A 19,931-nucleotide genomic window follows, 5' to 3' on the forward strand; every position below is an offset into this window, starting at 1 on the left:
GGCCCGCTTGAGGCCGTTTTCGTCCTCCCAGAGGCTCAAGGGAAGCCTCTGAAGCCTCAGGAGGCTGAAAACAGGCCCGTTTCGGCACTTCTGGTATTTCTGGAAGGCCCATTTTCCAGCCTGCTGAGGCTCCAGAGGCTTCCCTTGAGCTTCCGGGAGGGCGAAAACGGCCTGAAAATCAGCTGGGAAGCACGCGCATGCGCAGTGCAGGTAAGTTTGGCTGGGGCTCCCGTGCCATAGGTTTGCCATCACAGCACTACTATATAAACTGAGATGAAACCCCATTCCCTTCTAACACTGATGATGTTACCTAGTTGGGTAATGAAATGTCTGCAAAAGAGCAACCAAACTCTGAGCACCAAACATCCCATAGTCCTTTCCTTCCTCTTCCTAATACAATCCTTGGTTGTATAAACAGAGGCAGAGAATCAAAATCACATGAAGTATTAGTACCGCTTTATAAAACATTAGTAGGACCACACCTGAAATACTACATCCAGTTTTGGTCACCACATTACAGAAAAGATGCTGAGACTTTGGAAAAGGGCAGAGAACAGCAATTAATATGATTAAAGGCCTGGAGGCTAAAACCTATGAAGAACAGTTGCAGGAACTGGGCCTGGCTAGTCTAGGGAAGAGAAGGACCAGGGGGAGACAGGAGAGCCGCCTTCCAATATTTGAGAGGCTGCCCCAGAGAGGAGGAAGGGGTCAAGCTATTCTCCAAAGCACCCAAAGGCCAGACAAGAAACAAGGAGGAGCGATCCAACCTAGAACGAAGGAGGATATTTGGTATCAGTGAGAAAAATTAACCTGTGGAATTGAGCATGTCTAGTATAGAAAAAAGAAGGGAAAGTGGGGACAGGAGAGCATCTTCCAATATTTGAGGGGCTGCCCCAGAGAGGAGGAAGAGGTCAAGCTATTCTCCAAAGCACCCGAAGGCCAGACAAGGAATAATGGATGGAGAGAAACAACCTGGAACTTTGGAGAAATTTCCTGAGAGAACAATTAATCAGTGGAACAACTTGTCTCCAGAAGTTGTGGATGCTCCGACACTGGAAGTTTTTAAGAAGAGATTGGACAGCAATTTGTCTGAAATGGTACTATGGGGCAGGGGTGGCATTCAGCAGGTTCTGACCAATTCTGGAGAACCGGTAGCAGAAATTTTGAGTAGTTCGTAGAACCAGCAAATACCACCTCTGACTGGAGATTTTACAGTATCCTTCCCCTGCCATGCCCACCAAGCCACACCCACAGAACCGGTAGTAAAAAAATTTGAATCCCACCACTGCTGTGGGGTTTCCTGCCTGACTAGGGGGTTGGGCTAGAAGATCTCTAAGGTCCCTTGTTCGGTTATTGGTGGTTTTGTTGCAGAAGGGAGCATCCCACACACATGTTAATCCTTGACGGATGGCAGGATGTTCTGCCTGAAGGCTTGATATGTGGACATTCCTAGGGGAAGGACCATCTGCTGCTACTTCTCTTGCTGATGCAAAAAGTCTTAAATGTCAAAAGATTTGCTGATAAATGGTGGGAAAGCGTGAGAGTGTGCTGAGATTTGTCTGAAGGATTCCTTAGCTCCAGATGTATTCATAAGCCTCCTACCAAACGGCAATTCCACTGAAAAGAAATAGGCGCTCATCCGTGACAGATATTCCAGAGCTTCCTGGCATGCGTACAGCTAGCTCTCGACTTACAACCAGTGGTGGGATTCAAATTTCTTAAACAGTTCTGTGGGCATGGCCTAATTTGTGGGTGTGGCTTGGTGGTCATGTGACTGGGCTTGCTGATTGGGTGTAGCTTGGTGGTCATGTGACTGGCTGGGCGTGGCTTGTATGTATACATTGTAAACATTTATGTAAATATTTAATTTTTTTATTTAAAAAAGAGCAGCTTTTGCCCAAAATCAGGCAAAGCAGGCAGGCAGCTTGAGTTGCTCACAGAATCAGAGATTCACTCAGAGATCTATCTTTCTGCAATCTGCTACCTGAGTCTGCACTGAAAAATAGAAGCTTCGGTCCTAAGGAAGGTTCAGCTCTGCTTTTAGATTAGCTAAAAAGCAAGACATTCAACGGTTTCCTGCCTTCTAGCTAATCTAAATCTCCTGGCACAGCAGAACTTCTGATGGTCGGAGGGTGGGGGAAGGAAAAATAGCAACTTAACAGGCAAGTTTGATGGCGCGCATGTCAGGTAAGGGGTGAGTGGGTGGGGAGGGGAGGGACCAGCCAGTGGCTCGATTTGCTGGTTCTCTGAACTGGGCAGAATCATAACAACCGGTTGGTTCTATAGAACCGGTCCGACCAGGTAGAATACCACCCCTGCTTACAACAGTTCGTTTAATGACCGTTTGAAGTGACCCAGAATTGTAAGCTACCCAGAGTCATTGACTGAGATGAATGGCTATAGAAATTGAATGAATGTATGAATAAATGAATGAAAACATCCATTCCTAAGAATTTTGACTTTTGACTGTGGTGACCCACTTTATAAGTCATAGAAACAGTTGTAAAATAAGAGTCCAGACACGGGGTGGCTCAACTTATGACTGTAATGGTTTACAACTGAAATTCCTGGCTCTACTGTGGTCTGAAGTCAAGGACTTCCTGCAGGTCAACTAAAATGGCTGGGAACTTCTGGGAACTGAAGTCCACTTATCTTAAAGGTGCCGCAGTTGAGAAAAGCCTGGTTTAAGGTCAAGGTCAAGGTTTCCCTCGCACCTATGTGCTAGTCATTTCTGGCTCTAGGGGGCAGTGCTCATCTCCGTGACAAAGCCGAAGAGCCAGCACTGTCCGAAGACGTCTCCGTGATCATGTGGCCGGCAGGACTAAACGCCTTTGAAGGCATACGGAACGCTGTTCACTTCCCACCAAAGTGGTCCCTATTTTTCTACTTGCATTTTTACATGTGTTCGAATGGCTTGATGGCAGGAGCTGGGACCAGTCACGGAAGCTCACTCTGTGATGTGGCGCTAGGGATTTGAACCACCAAACTGATGGGCCATCTGCTCAAAGAAAGCCAGGTCATGGCACACACTTCAAAGTAAATCAGGAAGCCTGTAATTGTGGAGTCCGTCTGGCAAGAACAAAGAATGCTTATCCACAGGAGTATATGCGTGTGTAAATCTTGTAACAATCCTGGCTAATTGGAAAGCTGATAAAAGTAACTTGAGTTAGCCAACTTGCAGATCTCAGTTAACAGTTAGGGATAGAGATACCCTGCAGCAAATCAAATGTATATTAGATAACTCCTAGCATTAGCTAAGACTTGGGAGTAGGAACAGCTAGAGGCCAATAGAACAAATTGTAGAATGATTACTAAAATGTTTATTAGATGATATGTCTTATTATCTCGCTTTGTCTCACCTTCTCCTTTAGTGAAAATGTATAAAATTTACTCAATCCTTTGTTCTGGGTTCTTGGCATTTTGACCAGGAGCCCTTTTCCTTGGAGAACTCCAATAAAAAGCCATCAGAAAACCTGCACCTCGTGTCTGGCGTCTATCATTGGCTTCGACACCAGGCTCAGACCCGAATTGGGGACAACAGAACTGCCTACCTTTCTGATCGACAAGCTCAGCGTCTTAGCCACTGAGCCATCGCATCCCTGGCTTAGAGATACTGGCTTAGAGATAGCCTAATATGGGTAGCCCTCGACTTACAACAGTTCATTTAGTGACCATCCAAATGGTCACATGGTCAAAGTTCAGATGGTTGACCACTGACTCAGGATAGTTGCAGTGTCACGTGTTGTTCCTCTTTTGCAACCTCCTCACAGAAGTCCAGGGAGAAGCCAGATTTTCTTAATAACCTTGCAACTAACTAAGCAATTGCAGTGATTCACTTAACAACTGTGGGGCAAAGCTTCATTTAAACAACAGAAGTTTGGGTGTCATGTCCCTGGTGGAGACTGACTCTGAGGGAGAGGAGGAACAGCCGACAGGAGTGGAAGTGTGGGGACCAAAACTGGATGCAGTACTCTAAGTGTGGTCTTACTAAGGCTTTATAGAGTGGTATTAGTACCTCATTTGATCTTGATTGTTAATGCAATTTAGGATTGCATGAGCTTTCTTGGCTGCTGCAGCAAAAAAAAGCTAATGCAATCCTAAATTGTACACCTTGTACTATTTCAGACAAATGGCCATCCAGGCTTTTTGAAAGCCTGCAGTGTTGGAGCACCCACAACTTCTGCAGGCATACTTAGCCTTTAGGTTGTTCCCAGCCCTTCCCATGTAGCTCAAAACCTGCTTAAAGAGTTGCGCATTTCCGCATTGTCGTGATTTCTATGGGCGGTTCTCAGATTTTGAAACACGCGGCCCCGGAAACAGCCTATCCGCAGTGCAACGGAGGAGCTCCTCTAATTTCTCTGCTTTACGAGGCTTCATAGTACAGGGATGATGAGCGGTAGAGGGGACCACCATAGAGTGCCGCGGTCAAGAAAGTCTCTCGTAGCAAGCCGGAATGCTACCGCCTCCTCAGGGCCGGGTAGAGCCCGCTGCCTAGGACAAAGGTTCCGCCGGGCCGGAAGTGGGGGAAGACCGCGAATGGAAGAGAGGCAGGCCGCTGAACGGAAGTCGTGCGGCTGAGGGAAAGCGAAGCGGCTTCGAGTGACGGAGCGAGGAGGATGAACAACAAATTCGACGCGTGAGTGAGTCGGGACGCCGCGGCATGGCGGGACAGGGCCGCGGGGGAGACCTTCGGGTCGGCCCCCCGGTCGGAATGGGAGAGGGGGACCGCAGCGCGTGCGCAGTTGGTCCCCGGAGCGGCGGGGGGCAGCGGCGTTCTCCCAAAATACCCCCCCCCCCTTGCTCCGGGCTCCTAAAAACGCCAAAACCCTTTTTTTTTAGGGCACTGCCGGTGGAGCCCCTGACGGGTTCCGGGGCTTCGGTTTCCTCAAGCCGGAGCCAAGGTTCTAGTCCTCATTGTCATAAGACCCAAAGCGAGCAGGAATGTCAAAGCAGCTGTTTCCGAAATGGGGGCGGAGGGAGGGGGGGGGAGCAGAGGATGAGGTTACAGGTAGTCCTCGACTTACGGCCACAACAGAGGCCCTAATTTCTGTGTTAAGGGAGACATTTATCAAGTGGGCCTTGCCTCCTGTTTCGACCTTTCTGACCACGGTCGTTAAGTGAATCACCACCGCAGTTGATGTTAGTAACCTGGTTGTTAAGTGAATCTGGCTTCTCCATTGACTTTGCTTATCAGAAGGTCTCACACACAAACGCAACACACGTGTCACAAATCTATCTTATCAGAGTACAGCTGGAAGGGACCTTGGAGGTCTTCTAGTCCAACCCCCTGCTCAGGGAGATCTTATACCAACAACAGTCATAAATACGGAACAGCTGCCAAGCGTGGGAATTCTGATCACGTGACGGTGGGGCTGCTGGAAAGGTCGTAAGTGTGAAAAAATGGTCATAAGTCACTGTTCTTCAATGCCAATGTAACTTTGAACGGTCATTAAAGGAACTGATGTAAATTGAGGACTTAGCTGTACGGAGGCCAAAGAGCCAGACCTGTCCCAGGCAGGGGATGATGGACCATAAGCTCCTCCCCAGGAGCCCTCGGAAGGGAGACCACCAGGAAATCCTAGCGGGGGATTAGAACAGCACCCCAAAAAAGGGCAGCCATTGCTGATGGCTGAAGGCAGTCTTGACTTTCTCCCTAGAGATACAGGTAATCCTCAACTTATGACCACAATGGAGCCCCAAATTTATGTTGCTAAGTGAGACATTTTTAAAGTGAGTTTTGCCTCATGTTACGATTTTGCTTGCTACGGTCGTTAAGTGAATCGCTGCAATGGTCACATTAATTACATGCCTTTTAATCTGGCTTCCCCCACTGACTTTGCTTGTCAGAAGGTCACAAAAGTTGATCGTAATTCAGGTAGTCCTCGACTTAACAACTGTTCACTTAGTGGCCGTTCAAAGTTACAATGTCACTGAAAAAAAGTGGCTTACGACCATTTTTCAGAGTTACAACCTTTGCAGCCTCTCCCCCCCCAGATCAGGGGATTAGGAGATCAAAATTCAGGTGCTTGGCAAGTGACTCCTATTTACCGCTGTTCCTGTGTCCCAAAGTCTTTTGCGGCTTTTTGACAAGCAAAGTCACAGGGGAAGCCAAGATTCACTTAACAACCCTGTTGCTGTTGTGGTTAGCTGGCAGCAGGTGCGGACGGCTGAAGAGAGCGAGGACTGAGATGAGGGGCCAGGACCATCGGGGAGTGGACTTCTGCCTTCAGAGATTGTGGGGACTGGCAGCAGCGATGAGGAGATTCCCGAGGAGCCTGTGCCAAATGCGCGTGTGTGCAGGGTTGCTCGCAGGAAAGAGCAGCTGCAACAGCACAGTGACTCGGGAGTAAGGCTGCAAGGTAATGGCCCCTTCTTCAAGAAGAGAAAAGCCAGCTGTTCTTTGTAGGAAGCAAAAACGTTTTGAAACTCAGCCTTGTGGACATTCCAGTATCTTAAGTTGGTATTTGAAGACTCTTGTGTTGTGAAATATTTCTTATCTGTCATTCTTGGCAGCCTCGCACAGTTTTGGCCAGGCTTGTGTTTATCAAACTTAATTAGTTTGCGGCAGCCTTTTAACCGGGGATTCGTAAGAATCATTAAAAGGTTTCTGTTCCCTTTGGTTCATGTTTGTTTTATTGCAAAAGGGTTTGGGTCAGAACGGTTGCTAACTTAACAACGGCTGTGATTCACTTAACAACCGTGGCAAGAAAGGTGGTAAAATGAGGCAACACTCACTTAACAAATGTCTCACTTAACTACAGAAATCTGCTGTTAAGTGAGACATTTGTTAAGTGAGTGTTGCCTCATTTGGGGTTGTACCTCGAGGATTGTACTCCGGGACACTGCAGCCGTCATAAATGTGAGTCAGTTGTCTGTTGGCGCAGTGGTTAGAGTGCAGCACTGCAAGCTGCTACTGCTACAGCCAGCTGCCTACAGTTTGGCAGATCGAATCTCACCAGGCTCAAGGTTGACTCCGCCTTCCATCCTTCCGAGGTGGGTAAAATGAGGACAACCCAGATTGTTGGGGGGCAAGAGGCTGACTCTGTAAACGGCTTAGAGAGGGCTGGAAAGCACTATGAAGCGGTATATAAGTCTAAGTGCTAGTGCTGTTCAAATGTAAAGTTTGAAAATGGTCATAAGGCATTTTTTTTCCAGTGCTGTTGTAGGTTCAAACGCTCTCTAAGCAAACTGTTGTAAGTCAAGGACTACCTGTAGCTGGACACAGGCATGTGGGGCTCATGGCAGCCTTGGGGTTCTGGAGAGTCTTCAGGGATCCATTTTCCCAAGCCCGGGGCAGCTTTTATTTGGGTGGGGGAGTCTTGCCAGAAGGCCTGGATTCAAGTCCTGGATCTCTGCAGCTCCTTCCTCCTTCTGAGCAGCCTTTCAAGAGCTGCCTCCAAGGACCCTCCTGTCCTTTTCTTGGCCATAAAAAGGGCCTTGTGTGAGTCCACAGCCCTGATGTCTATGGAGATTCTCAGACATCCAGGTCCTGTGTGTGTGTGTGTGTGTCAAAATGACTCATCTCCAGAAGTTGTGGCTGCTCCAACACTGGAGGTTTTTAAGAAGAAATTGGACAACCACGTGTCTGAAATGATATAGAGTTTCCTGCTTGAGCAGGGGGTTGGACTAGAAGACCTCCAAGGTCCCTTCCAACTCTGGTATTCTGTTAAAAGGCAGCTGGATTGTGTGTTTCCTGGAAGGAGGAGGAGACATTTTACTTCTCATCGGAGAAGCCACGGTGGCACAGTGGTTAGAGTGCAGTACTGCAGGCGACTTCTGCTGCCTGCCGGCTGCCTGCAATTTGGCAATTCGAATCTCCCCAGGCTCAAGGTTGACTCAGCCTTCAGTCCTTCCAAGGTGGGTAAAATGAGGACCCAGATTGTTGGGGGCAAGAGGCTGACTCTGTAAACCGCTTAGAAAGGGTTGTAAAGCACTATGAAGCGGCATATAGGTGCTATTGCTATCCTCCCTCCCTCCTCCCCTCCTTCCTTCCTTCCTTCCTTTCTTCCATGGTTAGAATGCAGTATTGCAGGCTAATTCTGCCCATTGCCAGCAGTTCAATCCTGGCTGGCTCAAGGTTGACTCAGCCTTCAGTCCTTCCAAGGTGGGTAAAATGAGGACCCAGATTGTTGGGGGCAAGAGGCTGACTCTGTAAACCGCTTAGGGTTGTAAAGCACTATGAAGCGGTATATAAGTCTTAAGAGCCATTGCCCTTCCTTCCTTCCTTCCTTCCTTCCTTCCCTTCCCTTCCCTTCCCTTCCCTTCCCTTCCCTTCCCTTCCCGCCTTCCTTCCTTCCTTCCCTTCTGTGGTGAAATAATGGTTAGAATGCAGTGTTGCAGGCTGACTCTGCCTACTGCCAGGAGTTCGATCCTGACCCATTCAAGGTTGACTCAGCCTTCCGTCCTTCCAAGGTTGGTGAAATGAGGACCCAGATTGTTGGCGGCAAGAGGCTGACTCTGTAAACCACTTAGAGAGGGAAGTAAAGCACTGTGAAGTGGCATTATAAGTCTAAGTGCTATTGCTATAATCCTTCCACTTCCCCCCACACCATCCAGCCAGAACTGATGAAGCTCCTTGGATGAGAGGCAAAACGTCTTTCTCTTCCTCAAGGAAAAACCTAGTCCAGTTGCCTTTTGAAAAAAGCACCTTTGAGACAGCTCTGCTGTTTCCTAGTGGTCTCCTTTCCAAAGACTCAAAAAGTCCTGCCCTTTTGAGGTCCGCCAAGGACCAAGTCCAGGTAGTCCTCGACTTACGACCACAATTGTGCCCCAAATGTATGTTGCTAAGTGAGACCTAACTGGGGTCTTGCCCCGTTTTACCACTTTCCTTGCCACATTTGCTAAAGGAATCCCTGCAGTTGTTAAAGTTGTCACCCGGTTGTTAAGTGAATCTGGCTTCCCCGTGGACTCTGCTTGTCAGAAGGTCACAAAAGGGTGACCCCTGCAACCGTCATAAATGTGAATTGGTTGTCAAGCCTCCGAGTGTAAACCACGTGACCATGGGGATGCTGTAACGGTCGTAACATGTGAAGAATGGTCGTAAGTCGCATTCTTCAGTGCCGTTGTACCTTCAAACAGTCACTAAGTAGACTTAGTTGTAAGTCGAAGACTACCTGTATCAGGGGATGCAAAATAGCTGAAGCCAAGCCAGGCCATAAAGCAAGCGTCTTCAAACTTGGGCAAGTTAAGACTTGTGGACTTCAACTCCCTGAATTCCTGAGCTAACATGACTAGAGGAGGAATTCTGGGAGTTGAAGTCCACAAGTCTTAAAGCTGTCAAGTGTGAAGACCCGTGCATAAAGTAAGAGAGAAATAGGCTTAATTTATTTATATTTATGTTAGCTGGCATTAACACAGCTCCTTTCTTCCTGGTCCTTGTTAAATACCTTAAGGGGTAACAGATGCCAAGGAACCTTTTCTTCTTAATAACTATCGTGCATCAAAGAGAGATTTATATAGCTATGCCTGTTGAAACTACTACTTCCACGTCATAATTAGCCCAGCTATTCTTTGCAGGTGTTGCTCTATTTTCCAGTCCTTTCTATTACCCAGAATTGACTTAAGACTGAAGGGGGATTTTTTTTTTTCCTGACAAAAGTGTATGGCAGGCAAAATATTCCAACAGCCATAATGTTGATAGAAAGCTTTCGGAGTTCCTTTATCTGCCACAACAAATATTTATTTGATACGTCTTCCAGTTGCCGAGCTTTCCATTTTTAATTTCATAACACCGATGTATTGCTATCCGAATGGAGAGATTAGAGCGTTGTTGTTGTTTTTTTAAAAAAAAGTTTGCTTGTTCAGATAAATTCAGATTAAGAAGAAACCTGCATATGCTTTAAAGGAGATGCTGCTTTAAAGTTAAATTTCCCAAGCTGACGTCCTCCTGGTGTGTGGGACTACTGCGCCCATCGTCTTTGTTTAAGCGGAACAGGATATTTATGGACTTGCTGATGGGAATGAGATGAAATCAAGCGTGATCTTAAATCTTGGAGACGTGGGGTTGTTGAGGATGTGCTTTTCTTTTTTCTTTTATCATAATATAGACAAAACTGACATTTTAAACATAAAAATATCCCCAAAGAAGAGAGACAAAGAAATGTAAAACTAAACTTAAAATAATCTTTATTTATTTTTTTTCTTCATAAATTAGGCAACTCGGTAGGCTGGTACATGTACGATAAGGCCAGGGGTGGGATTCAACCCAGCGTAATAACCAGTTCGGTGAGCATGCGCTTTGCACGCGCAGAGTTTGAAAACCATCTTCTCCTGCAAGCCCTGTGTGTAACACGGGTGCGACATAAAGGACAGCCAAACCGAGGAACAGCAGGATTGTTGGAGCAAACCGGCTCCCTCTCAGCTGACCTTCGGAGCTACTGGTTCGGCCGAAATGGACCGAAACGGTAGGATCCCACCTCTGGATAATGCTATGTAGGGCTTCGTATTTGAGAGCCAGCTTGGCCCAGGGATTAAGACACCAGGCTAGAAACCAGGAAGCTGCGAGTTCTAATCCTGCCTTAGGCATGAAAGCCGGCTGGGTGACTTTTGGCTTTAGTCCTTTTCCCCTCAGCCCATGAATGCGAGACTTGAGTGACAAACCAGTCAATCAGTCCCCGTCACAACCAAAGGATTAGCACTTGGTTAAATGGGGGGTGGGGTGGGAGAACAGTCTATACCAGAGGTCTCCAAACTTGGCTGGCTGGAGAATTCTGGGAGTTGAAGTCCACAAGCCTTCAAGTGGCCAAGTTTGGAGACCCCCTGGTCTATGCTTTGGAGGGAAACACTAGATCAGGGCGCCCAGCAAACCAGCGGCCCGGTAGGACTTGTTCCACGGACCGGTGGTTGGGGATCCCTGCTTAACAGGCTAGTTCGGCCTTTGAAGTTTAAAGGGGCAGCTGGTTATGGAGGCAGAATGTAGGAGAATGATCCTGCCCAGATCGTGTTTAGGAATCGGGTGACTATGAGTACAGCTAGCCCTCGATTTACGGTCCCATTTCTATCGCTACGCCAGACAGTTGTTAAGTGACTTTTTGCCCCGTTTTATCTACCTTTCTAGAAGGTGGCTCAGGGGCTAAGATGCTGTGCTTGTCGATCGGAAAGGTCGACAGGTCGGCGGTTGGAATCCCTAGCGCCGGGTAACGGGAGTGAGCTCCCGTTACTTGTCCCAGCTTCTGCCAACCTAGCAGTTCGAAAGCATGTGAATAAAAATGCAAGTAGAAAAATAGGGTCCCCTTTGGTGGGAAGGGAACAGCGTTCCGTGTGCCTTCAAAGGTGTTTAGTCCTGCCGGCCACGTGACCACGGAGACGTCTTCGGACAACGTTGCCTCTTCTTCGGCTTTGTGACGGAGATGAGCAGTGCCCCCTAGAGCCGGAAATGACTAGCATGGATGTGCGAGGGGAACCTTTACTCTTTACCACTTTTCTTGCCAAAGTGGTTATCACTGCCGTTGCTAAGCTAGTCACATGGTTGTTAAGTGGATCTGGCTTCCTCATTGACTCGGCTTATCAGAAGGTCGCAAAAGGGGAAATCCCATAACTTCCGGGACGCTGCAACCATCATAAGTATGAGTCAGTCGTCAAGCATCTGAATGTAAATCACCTGACCATGGAGATGCTGCGCGGGCCCTAAGTATGAAGGACGATCGTAAAGCACTTTTTCCACAGTGCTGTTTTTAACTTGGAACGGTCAGTAAAATTTGTCGCCGGCTGCCCTCTTCATTCATGTCTTTTAGATAAAAGGAGAACGCTCGTTGATATTTATGAGCTGCGGTGGCGCAGTAGTTAGAGTGCAATACTTCAGGCTACTTCTGCTGACTGCCGGCTGCCTGCAATTTGGCAGTTCGAATCTCACCAGCCTCAAGGTTGACTCAGCCTTCCGTCCTTGCGAAGTGGGTAAAATGAGGACCCAGATTATTGGGGGCAAGAGGCTGACTCTGTAAACCGCTTAGAGAGAGGCCTGTAAAAGCACTGTGAAGAGTTATATAAGTGATATTGCCCTTCCTTCCTTCCTTCCTTCCTTCCTTCCTTCCTTCCTTCCTTCCTTCCTTCCTTCCCTCCCTCCCTCCCTCCCTCCCTCCCTCCCTCCCTCCCTCCTGCCCTCCTGTGGTGGAACAGTGGTTATTGCAAGCTAACTCTGCCCACAGTCTGAAGTTCGATCCTGACCAGCTCAAGGTTGACTCAGCCTTCCATCCTTCCGAGGTCAGTAAAATGAGGACCCAGATTGTTGGGGGCAAGAGGCTGGCTCTGTAAACCGCTTAGAGAGAGGCCTGTAAAAGCACTGTGAAGAGTTATATAAGTGATATTGCCCTTCCTTCCTTCCTTCCTTCCTTCCCTCCCTCCCTCCCTCCCTCCCTCCTGCCCTCCTGTGGTGGAACAGTGGTTATTGCAAGCTAACTCTGCCCACAGTCTGAAGTTCGATCCTGACCAGCTCAAGGTTGACTCAGCCTTCCATCCTTCCGAGGTCAGTAAAATGAGGACCCAGATTGTTGGGGGGGCAAGAGGCTGACTCCGTGAACTGCTTAGAGCAGGGGTCTCCAACCTTGGCAATTTTAAGCCTGGTGGACTTCCAACTCCCAGAATTCCCCAGCCAGGCTTAAAGTTGCCAAGGTTGGAGACCCCTGGCTTAGAGAGGGCCGTAAAGCCCTCTAAAGCGGTGTCTAAGTCTTATTGCTATTGCTAAAACCACCTTTTTCACTTAACCATGTTAAGTAACCAATTTAGGGTTACAGCTTAGCTTGCTTTCTCAGGTCCAGCCGTAGAGTCATGGGAAGGAGAGAGGGAGAAAAGAGAGGCTTAGATGGAATAATTTGTCTCTCCATGAAGGCCAATCTCCGCCTTTAACTCCGCCTGTCAGAATTGTGGGAATAAATTAGTTCAGCTCTCCGACAGTGACTTTGAATAAACTCTTCTTGGATAGAAACTGTGATTGTCATTCACTCTTCTTGTTTTTCTCAATACAGGACATATAGTCCCCCTTGTCATTCTCAAAGTCCTGTTAGGTAAGTTACGAAGGTCAGTGAAAAAGCTTTCACTGAGTAGAGATTCCAACCGAGCTGTTTTTTTTTTCCCCCCCCTTCACCCCACCATCCGGGCATGTAATTGTCACCTGTGTGAAATTAACGTCTTGCAACGAATGCTTCAGCCCACGCTTGTAATTTTTAAAAAAATGGAAATTATGCTAAAATAATCTCTCCTTCCTCTCCCCTCCACCTCTCCCTCACGGTGATGGGTATTTTCTTGCCTTGGAGAAAATAAAAAAAAACACTGATATATCCAGGGGGAAAGAAATTCTGCTTAGTCCAGAAAGGAGGTTTCTAAAAAACAAAAACACAAAAACAAATGATTGTTCCTCTGTATTTCACATTCATCTCTCTCTCCTGCCCCTTAGAAAAAAAGAAAGAAGCTGCAGCCTTGGATAAACTTGAGACAGATAGCTAAATTATTGCTGAGAGGCTGGTGAACTTAATTCTCTCTGCCTTGGGAACATCTGCAGTTTCTCCCCCCAGTGGCATTGATTAACTCCTGATGTTTGGGAAATAATTTGACCGAAAAGTTTGAAAAACAAACAGGACTTGGTGCTTTCCCGCTGGGTATGATGACAAGCCCTCTAGTGCAATTCAGGAATCCTTTTTGTTTTGTTTTTTACAAAAAAAATATATATCTTAAGGCCACCAGACAAAGCTATTATTTTTTGGCTTTGACTCTGCGTATCACCGGAACACACATATTTGTTCAATTTTTTATTTATTTATTTTGCCAACCAAATGACACAGGATGGTAAACCTCCTGCAGCTTATTCAACCACCCCTAGTCTGAACTCAGAGTCACGGAGGCTTTTTTTTTTTTTTTAAATTAATCTCGAAGCAGAATCGGGACTTCTTGCTTTCAAACTACTTCTTTTTTCTTTCTTTTCTTTTCTTTTCTTTTTTCTTTTTTGCTAGTCTGAAGGATGACGACAGTGGCGATCATGACCAGAATGAAGAGAACAGCACACAGAAAGATGGTGAGAAGGAAAAAAACGATAAAGACAAAGGCCAGAACAGCACCAAGAGGAAGGTATGCCCCTTTTCTTCTCTCTAGAGACTAGATCGAAGCACCTGCTCGAGTAGTTCTCGGAGAATGATCCTCCTTCCTCAAGCTGGTGCCCTCCAGATCAGTGGGAATTGGCAACCCTCAGTCCTTCTAACCAGCTCCCGGATCGTAGTCAGGGATTGGGAGGAGCTTCAGCTAAAACACTTCGAAGGGCCTCCATCAACTGTGGGCAAAATACAGGGAGTCCTCGGCTTACATTTGAACCCAACATTTCTGTTCCTAAGTGAGATGGTCGGTAAGTGAGTTTTGTCTCCATTTTGTATGACCTTCCTTGCCGCTGTTGTAAAGTGAATCACTGCAGTTGTTAAGTTAGTAACATGGTTGTTAAGTGAACCTGGTTTCCCCATTGACTTTGCTTGCCAGAAGGTCGCAAAAGACTCTTGGGCACTGCAACCGTCATATATGTATATATATATATATGAGTCAGTTGCCAAGCGCCTGAAATTTGGCCGTGTGATCTCAGGGACTTACAACCATTCACTGAACACTTGGCTGTTCAAAGTTACAGTGGCACTGAAAAACGATCGTTTTTTTCCCCCCACTTAACGACCGTTGCAACATTCCCCTGACCAGTGCCTATGGAGATTCTCAGTCGTTCCAGGTCACTTTCAAAAGGCAAACTGGATTTTCTTTGTTTTTCTTTGAAGACCTTTCACTTCTCACCGGAGAAGCTTCTTCAGTTCTGAACCCAACCGAAAAAGTCAGAACTGAAGAAGCTTCTTGGATGAGAGTTTTTTTTTAGTTTAGTTACTTGATTGTCCTTGCACCTCGTACAATGAAATCAAACACCCATCTTCAGGGCACATCATGACCATGAAAATCAACACAAACACACATCCTTCACACTCCACACATTGAATTGAAAACTCCCAACATCGCACCAACACTACACTCGACAGTAAAATTCAAAAGAGCTACTGCCCTGGGATAGATGCTGTTTTTCAACCTATTTGTCCTTGTTTTTATTATTCTGTACCATCTGCCAGATGGTAATGGTTCAAAACAAGGGTGCCCAGGATGAGATGGATCTTTGAAGATGCTTTGAATTTTCTTAAGGCAGCGGGAGCTATAAAGCTCTTCCAAAGAGGGGAGAGGGCAACCCATGATCTTCTGGGCAATGACATTAACCCTCTGGAGCGCTTTCCTATCTGCCCCTGTGCAATTGGCAAACCATACAGAGGTGCCGTAAGTTAAGATACTCTCTATGGTGCAGCGGTAGAAGGTCACCAGCCGTTTTTCATTCACAGTTGTTGTTTTCTGAGAAGCCTCAGGTGGTATAATCTCTGTTGGGCCCTTTTGACCAGGGCTGCAATGTTAGCACCCCCAGGTCAGGTCCCCTTTTAGGGTAACACCCAGAAACTTGAAACGAAACGTCTTCAAGAAAAAGACAAAGCCCAGTCGCTTTTTGAAAAAGCACCTTTGGGATCCCCATGATCCTGTTATCCCAACTCAGACGCTTGTCAACTGACATGTATTTGTGACGGCTGCAGAATCCTGGAATTATGTGATCACCTTTTACGCTCTTTTTGACCCAGCAAAGTCAACGGGGAAGCCAGATTCACTTCACTTAAGAACCATGGCAAAAAAAGGTCGCAAAATGGGCCCAAACTCACTGAACGACCGTCTTGCTTAGCAAACGGAAATTTTGGGCTCCATTGTGATCGTAGGTCAAGAACGATCCATAGTGGAGGGAGGGGAATCACATACCCACCCACCCAAATCAGAGCAACTAGAACAGGAGGAGCCGGACGCTTTGCAGGGAGAGAAATCTTAACCTTTGGTCTTTGTAACAGGGTGGGAAGGGTGGCAAGGCTGCAGAAACGAACCACAGGGACCGGTTCAAACTCAAAATCCCATCACTATCGAGATAGCTATTTGGTGAGCAGTACAGGGAAGATAGGATTTCAGGCTTTTAAGGGGACGTTTCTTCCAAAAAGCCATTATCATGGGGGGAAAGGAAACTTTCCTTGTCTGAAGGCTTCTTTCCAGGAGCTTTCACTTTGCCTAGGTTTTGGGAAAGAATGTAAAACAGACCTTGAGCCATGGTGGCACAGTAGTTAGGATGCAGCATGGCAGGCTGACTCTGCCCATTGCCAGGAGTTCGATCCTGACCGGCTCCAGGTTGGCTCTGCCTTCCATCCCTTCTGGCGCAGTGGTTAGAGTGTAATACTGCAGGCTACTTCTGCTGATTGCCGGCTGCCAGCAATTTGGCAATTCGAATCTCACCAGGCTCAAGGTTGACTCAGCCTTCCATCCTTCCAAGATCAGTAAAATGAGGACCCAGATTGTTGGGGGCAATATTCTAACTCTGTAAACTGCTTTGAGAGGGCTGTAAAAGCACCGTGAAGCGGTATATAAGTCTAAGTGCTTATTGCTATTGCAGGCTAACTCTGTTCACTGCCAGAAGTTCAGTCCTGACCAGCTCAAGCTTAATTCAGCCTTCCATCCTTTCAAGGTCGGTAAAATGGGGACCCAGATTGTTGGGGTCAGTATGCTGACTCCGTAAACCGCTTAGGGCTGTGAAGCACTATGAAGCGGTATATAAGTCTAAGTGCGGTTGCAGGTTAACACTGTCCACTGCCAGGAGTTATATATCCTAAGCGGCTCAAGGTTAACTCGGCCTTCCATCCTTCCGAGGTTGGTAAAATGGGGACCCAGATTGTTTGGGTCAGTATGCTGACTCCGTAAACCGCTTAGAGAGGGCTGTGAAGCACTGTGAAGTGGTATCTACACTTTCCCCGAAAATACAACCTATCCTGAAAATAAGTCCTAGCTTGATATTTTTTTTACACACGTGTCTCATATAAGCCCTACCCCCCCCCCAAATAAGCCCTAATTAAGATCCCACCCACTCCAGAATGGACGGGTAAAAATTAAGCTAGGGTGGGGATGCGGGGTGGAGTTGCTCTGCTACTTACCTTTGGACAGTTGTAACCAGGCCTTGCACAACCCAACGCCTGCCTTGCCAGCCCGTTTCTTCTGCAGCCAGCAAGGTTGGCAAGGCTTTCCTGAAGGCCTCTGTAGGTGATAACAAAGCTCTGGATCGATCCAGAGCTCCATTATCAGCTGCAGAGGCCTTCAGAAAAGCCTTGCCGGCTGCAGAAGAAGAAGTTCCTGAAGGCCTCTGACAGCGAAAAGGAGGCTGGCCGGGCGACGTGCGCAAGTGAGGTTAGTCAGTGGATGACATCCCCCCAAAATAAGACCTGGTGCCTTTTTTGGGGGGCAAAACAATTATAACACAGGGTCTTATTTTCAGGGAAACACGTTAAATCTTAAGTGCTATTGCTATTTTTGATTCCCTCTTTATTAGTTGGGAACTGTACTTCCGACTTCGCCTATTCAGGAAATCGAAAAAAACGAGCCGTTACCGTGGTTTGCTTAGAAACCTTCTGTGGCTCTTGTCAGACCAACTCAATCCCATCTGCTCCCTTTGCCAAGACAGGGAAACAAATTCCTCGTTGCCCCACGAGGTTGTTTTCATTTAAGAGCTGTTCTCCTCCAACCAGGGGCACATCAAGGCATGTAAGCAGAGGCCTTGTGCAACGAGCCGCTTTTAAGGAACGCAACCTCTCAGCAGCCAACCCGTCTTTTGCCAATTTGGAGAAACTGCAGCCAAGCAGCGAGTGCCGCTAATCTCCTCCTTGAAGCATAGTCAATTCCTGGCAAACTAATGGTCTGTTTCGAGCTATTAAGAGAGATGGAATTTCAGGAACAAAATAAAAGCTGAAACTGTTCTGGGCTGGCAGGAACAAGCCAGGTTGCTAAATGCTACAAATACTTTGTGGAAGAGCACCTCATTTCGTTGCACCCGCTTGCGAGTGTAATGACAAATAAATTCTTATGTCTTATGTCAAATGTCTCTTTTAGAGAAAGGCGTCGGGATAAAAATGAGTGTTTGAAATTTCACCCAACAGGCTGCAGTTCCAGGACCAGCTGAGCACCCCCTGCAGTACAACTACACCTTCTGGTACTCCCGACGGACACCGGGGAGACCCACCAGCTCCCAGAGTTATGAACAGAACATCAAGCAAATTGGCACTTTTGCCTCTGTGAGTGCATTTCGGCTGCGTGGTTCCGACGAAACATGAGCGGATGGGATAGCCATACCAAGGGGGAAAAAAATTAAGAGAAATGCGGTGATTGTTTCGGTCACCACGATGTAAAAAAAGAGGTCGAGACTCTAGAAAGAGTGCAGAGAACAGCAACAGAGAGGATTAGGGAACTGGAGGCTAAAACATATGAAGAACAGTTTCAGGAACTGGGTATATCTAGTCCAGCAGTGGCTAACCTTTTTGGGGGGTCCTGTGCCAAAAATTATGTGCGCGCTTGTGCGCTAGTACTCGCGTGCCAGCACCCAGAAGGCATTGCGCGCACACCTCCCCCGCCGCCTGCGGATGCACGCACGATCCCCCCACCCTGCCGTCACCCCCTTACCTGCACTGTGCCTCCCAGATGATTTTTGGCGCGTTTGAGGCCTTTTTCGGCCTGCCAGAGGCTTGAGGGAAGCCTCTGCAGCCTTTGCAGGCTGAAAAATAGGCCCATTTCATCACTTCTGGTATTTCCTCTAATTGCAAAAGGGTTTCTCCTCTTGCTATAGAGATAATAAAAGGAGAGACCTGTTAGTCTGCAAAAAAAGCAAAAAAAAACAACAACGAGTCTGGTAGTACCTTTTCCAACAAACTAATTTTTATTAAAAGGCACTTCTTCAATGTTTCTCCATTGCCTGCAGCTTTTCTGGGGTTTGATCTGCGCAAGATGCTCAAGTTTTATTTTGTAAACGAAGGTTAAATCGATGGGTAAAATCTGCTTTCATCTGAGTTGTATTCGTTGCCTTACCATTTTTATGATAGCTGACAAATGTTTCTGCGGGGTGCCCAACCAATTTGCACTTTTCCAGGGTGGATGAACTCCACGACCTCTCAGCCCTACTGTATATAATCAGTGTCAACTAGAAAAAAAATCTTCCTTTGGTCTTTTTAGTTGCCAGCAGAAGGGAGGGGGGAGGAAAGCAGTGCATTCCTTAAATGCCTCAGATAATCGCCTTGGCAGCCGAAACTGTTGGCACGCAAGATTATTACTGGAGAGCATGATTGATGACTCTTGGCTATGGATGTGTCCCATTGGAGAATACACATCCAGGGGGTGCGGGGAAGACCCTGGTCAAGGGGGAAGTGAATGATATATTTTAGTGTCAGCTGCACCCAGCTAACGCCGACATGGCCACTCCAAATCATTTTTTTTTTACTCTGAGTGATGCAGCTAGAGATTTATGATTTGTATGGGGGTGGATTTGTTGGAGCCCTGACAATCAGTCTCTACAGATCCCATCGGACGTGATGGGATCTGTGGTCCAACAACTTTTGTTTCCTCATCTCTGATGTGAAATAACCTGGAAGAGTTTTGTGTCCCAAACACGATGTAAATTTTCAGGAGAGATTCATTTGACCAATTCAGGTTTCTCTTGTGTACAGTTAAATATAGTCAGTACATATTAACTTATTTTGATACACGGTCATAAATACCATACAGATAGTCCTCGACTTACGGCCACAAGGAAGCTCAACATTTCTTTTGTTGAAGTGAGACACTTGTTAAGTGGGGTTTTCCCCCATTTTATGACCTTTCTTACCACAGTTGTTCCCCATTGACGTTGCTGGTCAGAAGACATGTGACCCCGGGACCCAGCAACGGTCATAAATACGAACCAGTTGCCAAGCGTCCGAATTCTGATCGCACAAGGTCTTAAGTAGGTTATAAGTATGAGAAACCAGCCCTAAGTGACGTTTTTCAGTGCCGTTGCCACTTTGAACGGTCACTAAAGGGACTTGTAATTCGGAGGT

General features: G+C 47.0%; 1 protein-coding gene across 4 annotated transcripts in view; it reads left to right on the forward strand.

Moving 5' to 3' along the window:
• Positions 1 to 4,521: 4,521 nt before the first annotated feature.
• EIF4E2 (eukaryotic translation initiation factor 4E family member 2) overlaps positions 4,522 to 19,931 on the forward strand; it is a 52,008-nt gene continuing 36,598 nt past the window's right edge. For 2 of the 4 annotated variants that reach the window (XM_087965553.1, XM_087965555.1), the window contains exons 1-4: positions 4,522 to 4,636; positions 12,960 to 12,998; positions 13,941 to 14,055; positions 18,006 to 18,140. In XM_087965553.1, coding sequence (XP_087821679.1) covers positions 4,617 to 4,636; positions 12,960 to 12,998; positions 13,941 to 14,055; positions 18,006 to 18,140 — 309 coding nt within the window. In that variant the 5' untranslated portion in view covers positions 4,522 to 4,616. The remainder of the gene's footprint in view (positions 4,637 to 12,959; positions 12,999 to 13,940; positions 14,056 to 18,005; positions 18,141 to 19,931) is intronic. The other 2 variants (XM_087965556.1, XM_087965557.1) reach the window with 1 other exon arrangement.

This window comes from Notechis scutatus, chromosome 4 (assembly GCF_049901735.1).
Source record: "Notechis scutatus isolate UNSWTSFEM ecotype Mainland chromosome 4, rNotScu1.2, whole genome shotgun sequence".
Classification (NCBI taxonomy): domain Eukaryota; kingdom Metazoa; phylum Chordata; class Lepidosauria; order Squamata; family Elapidae; genus Notechis; species Notechis scutatus.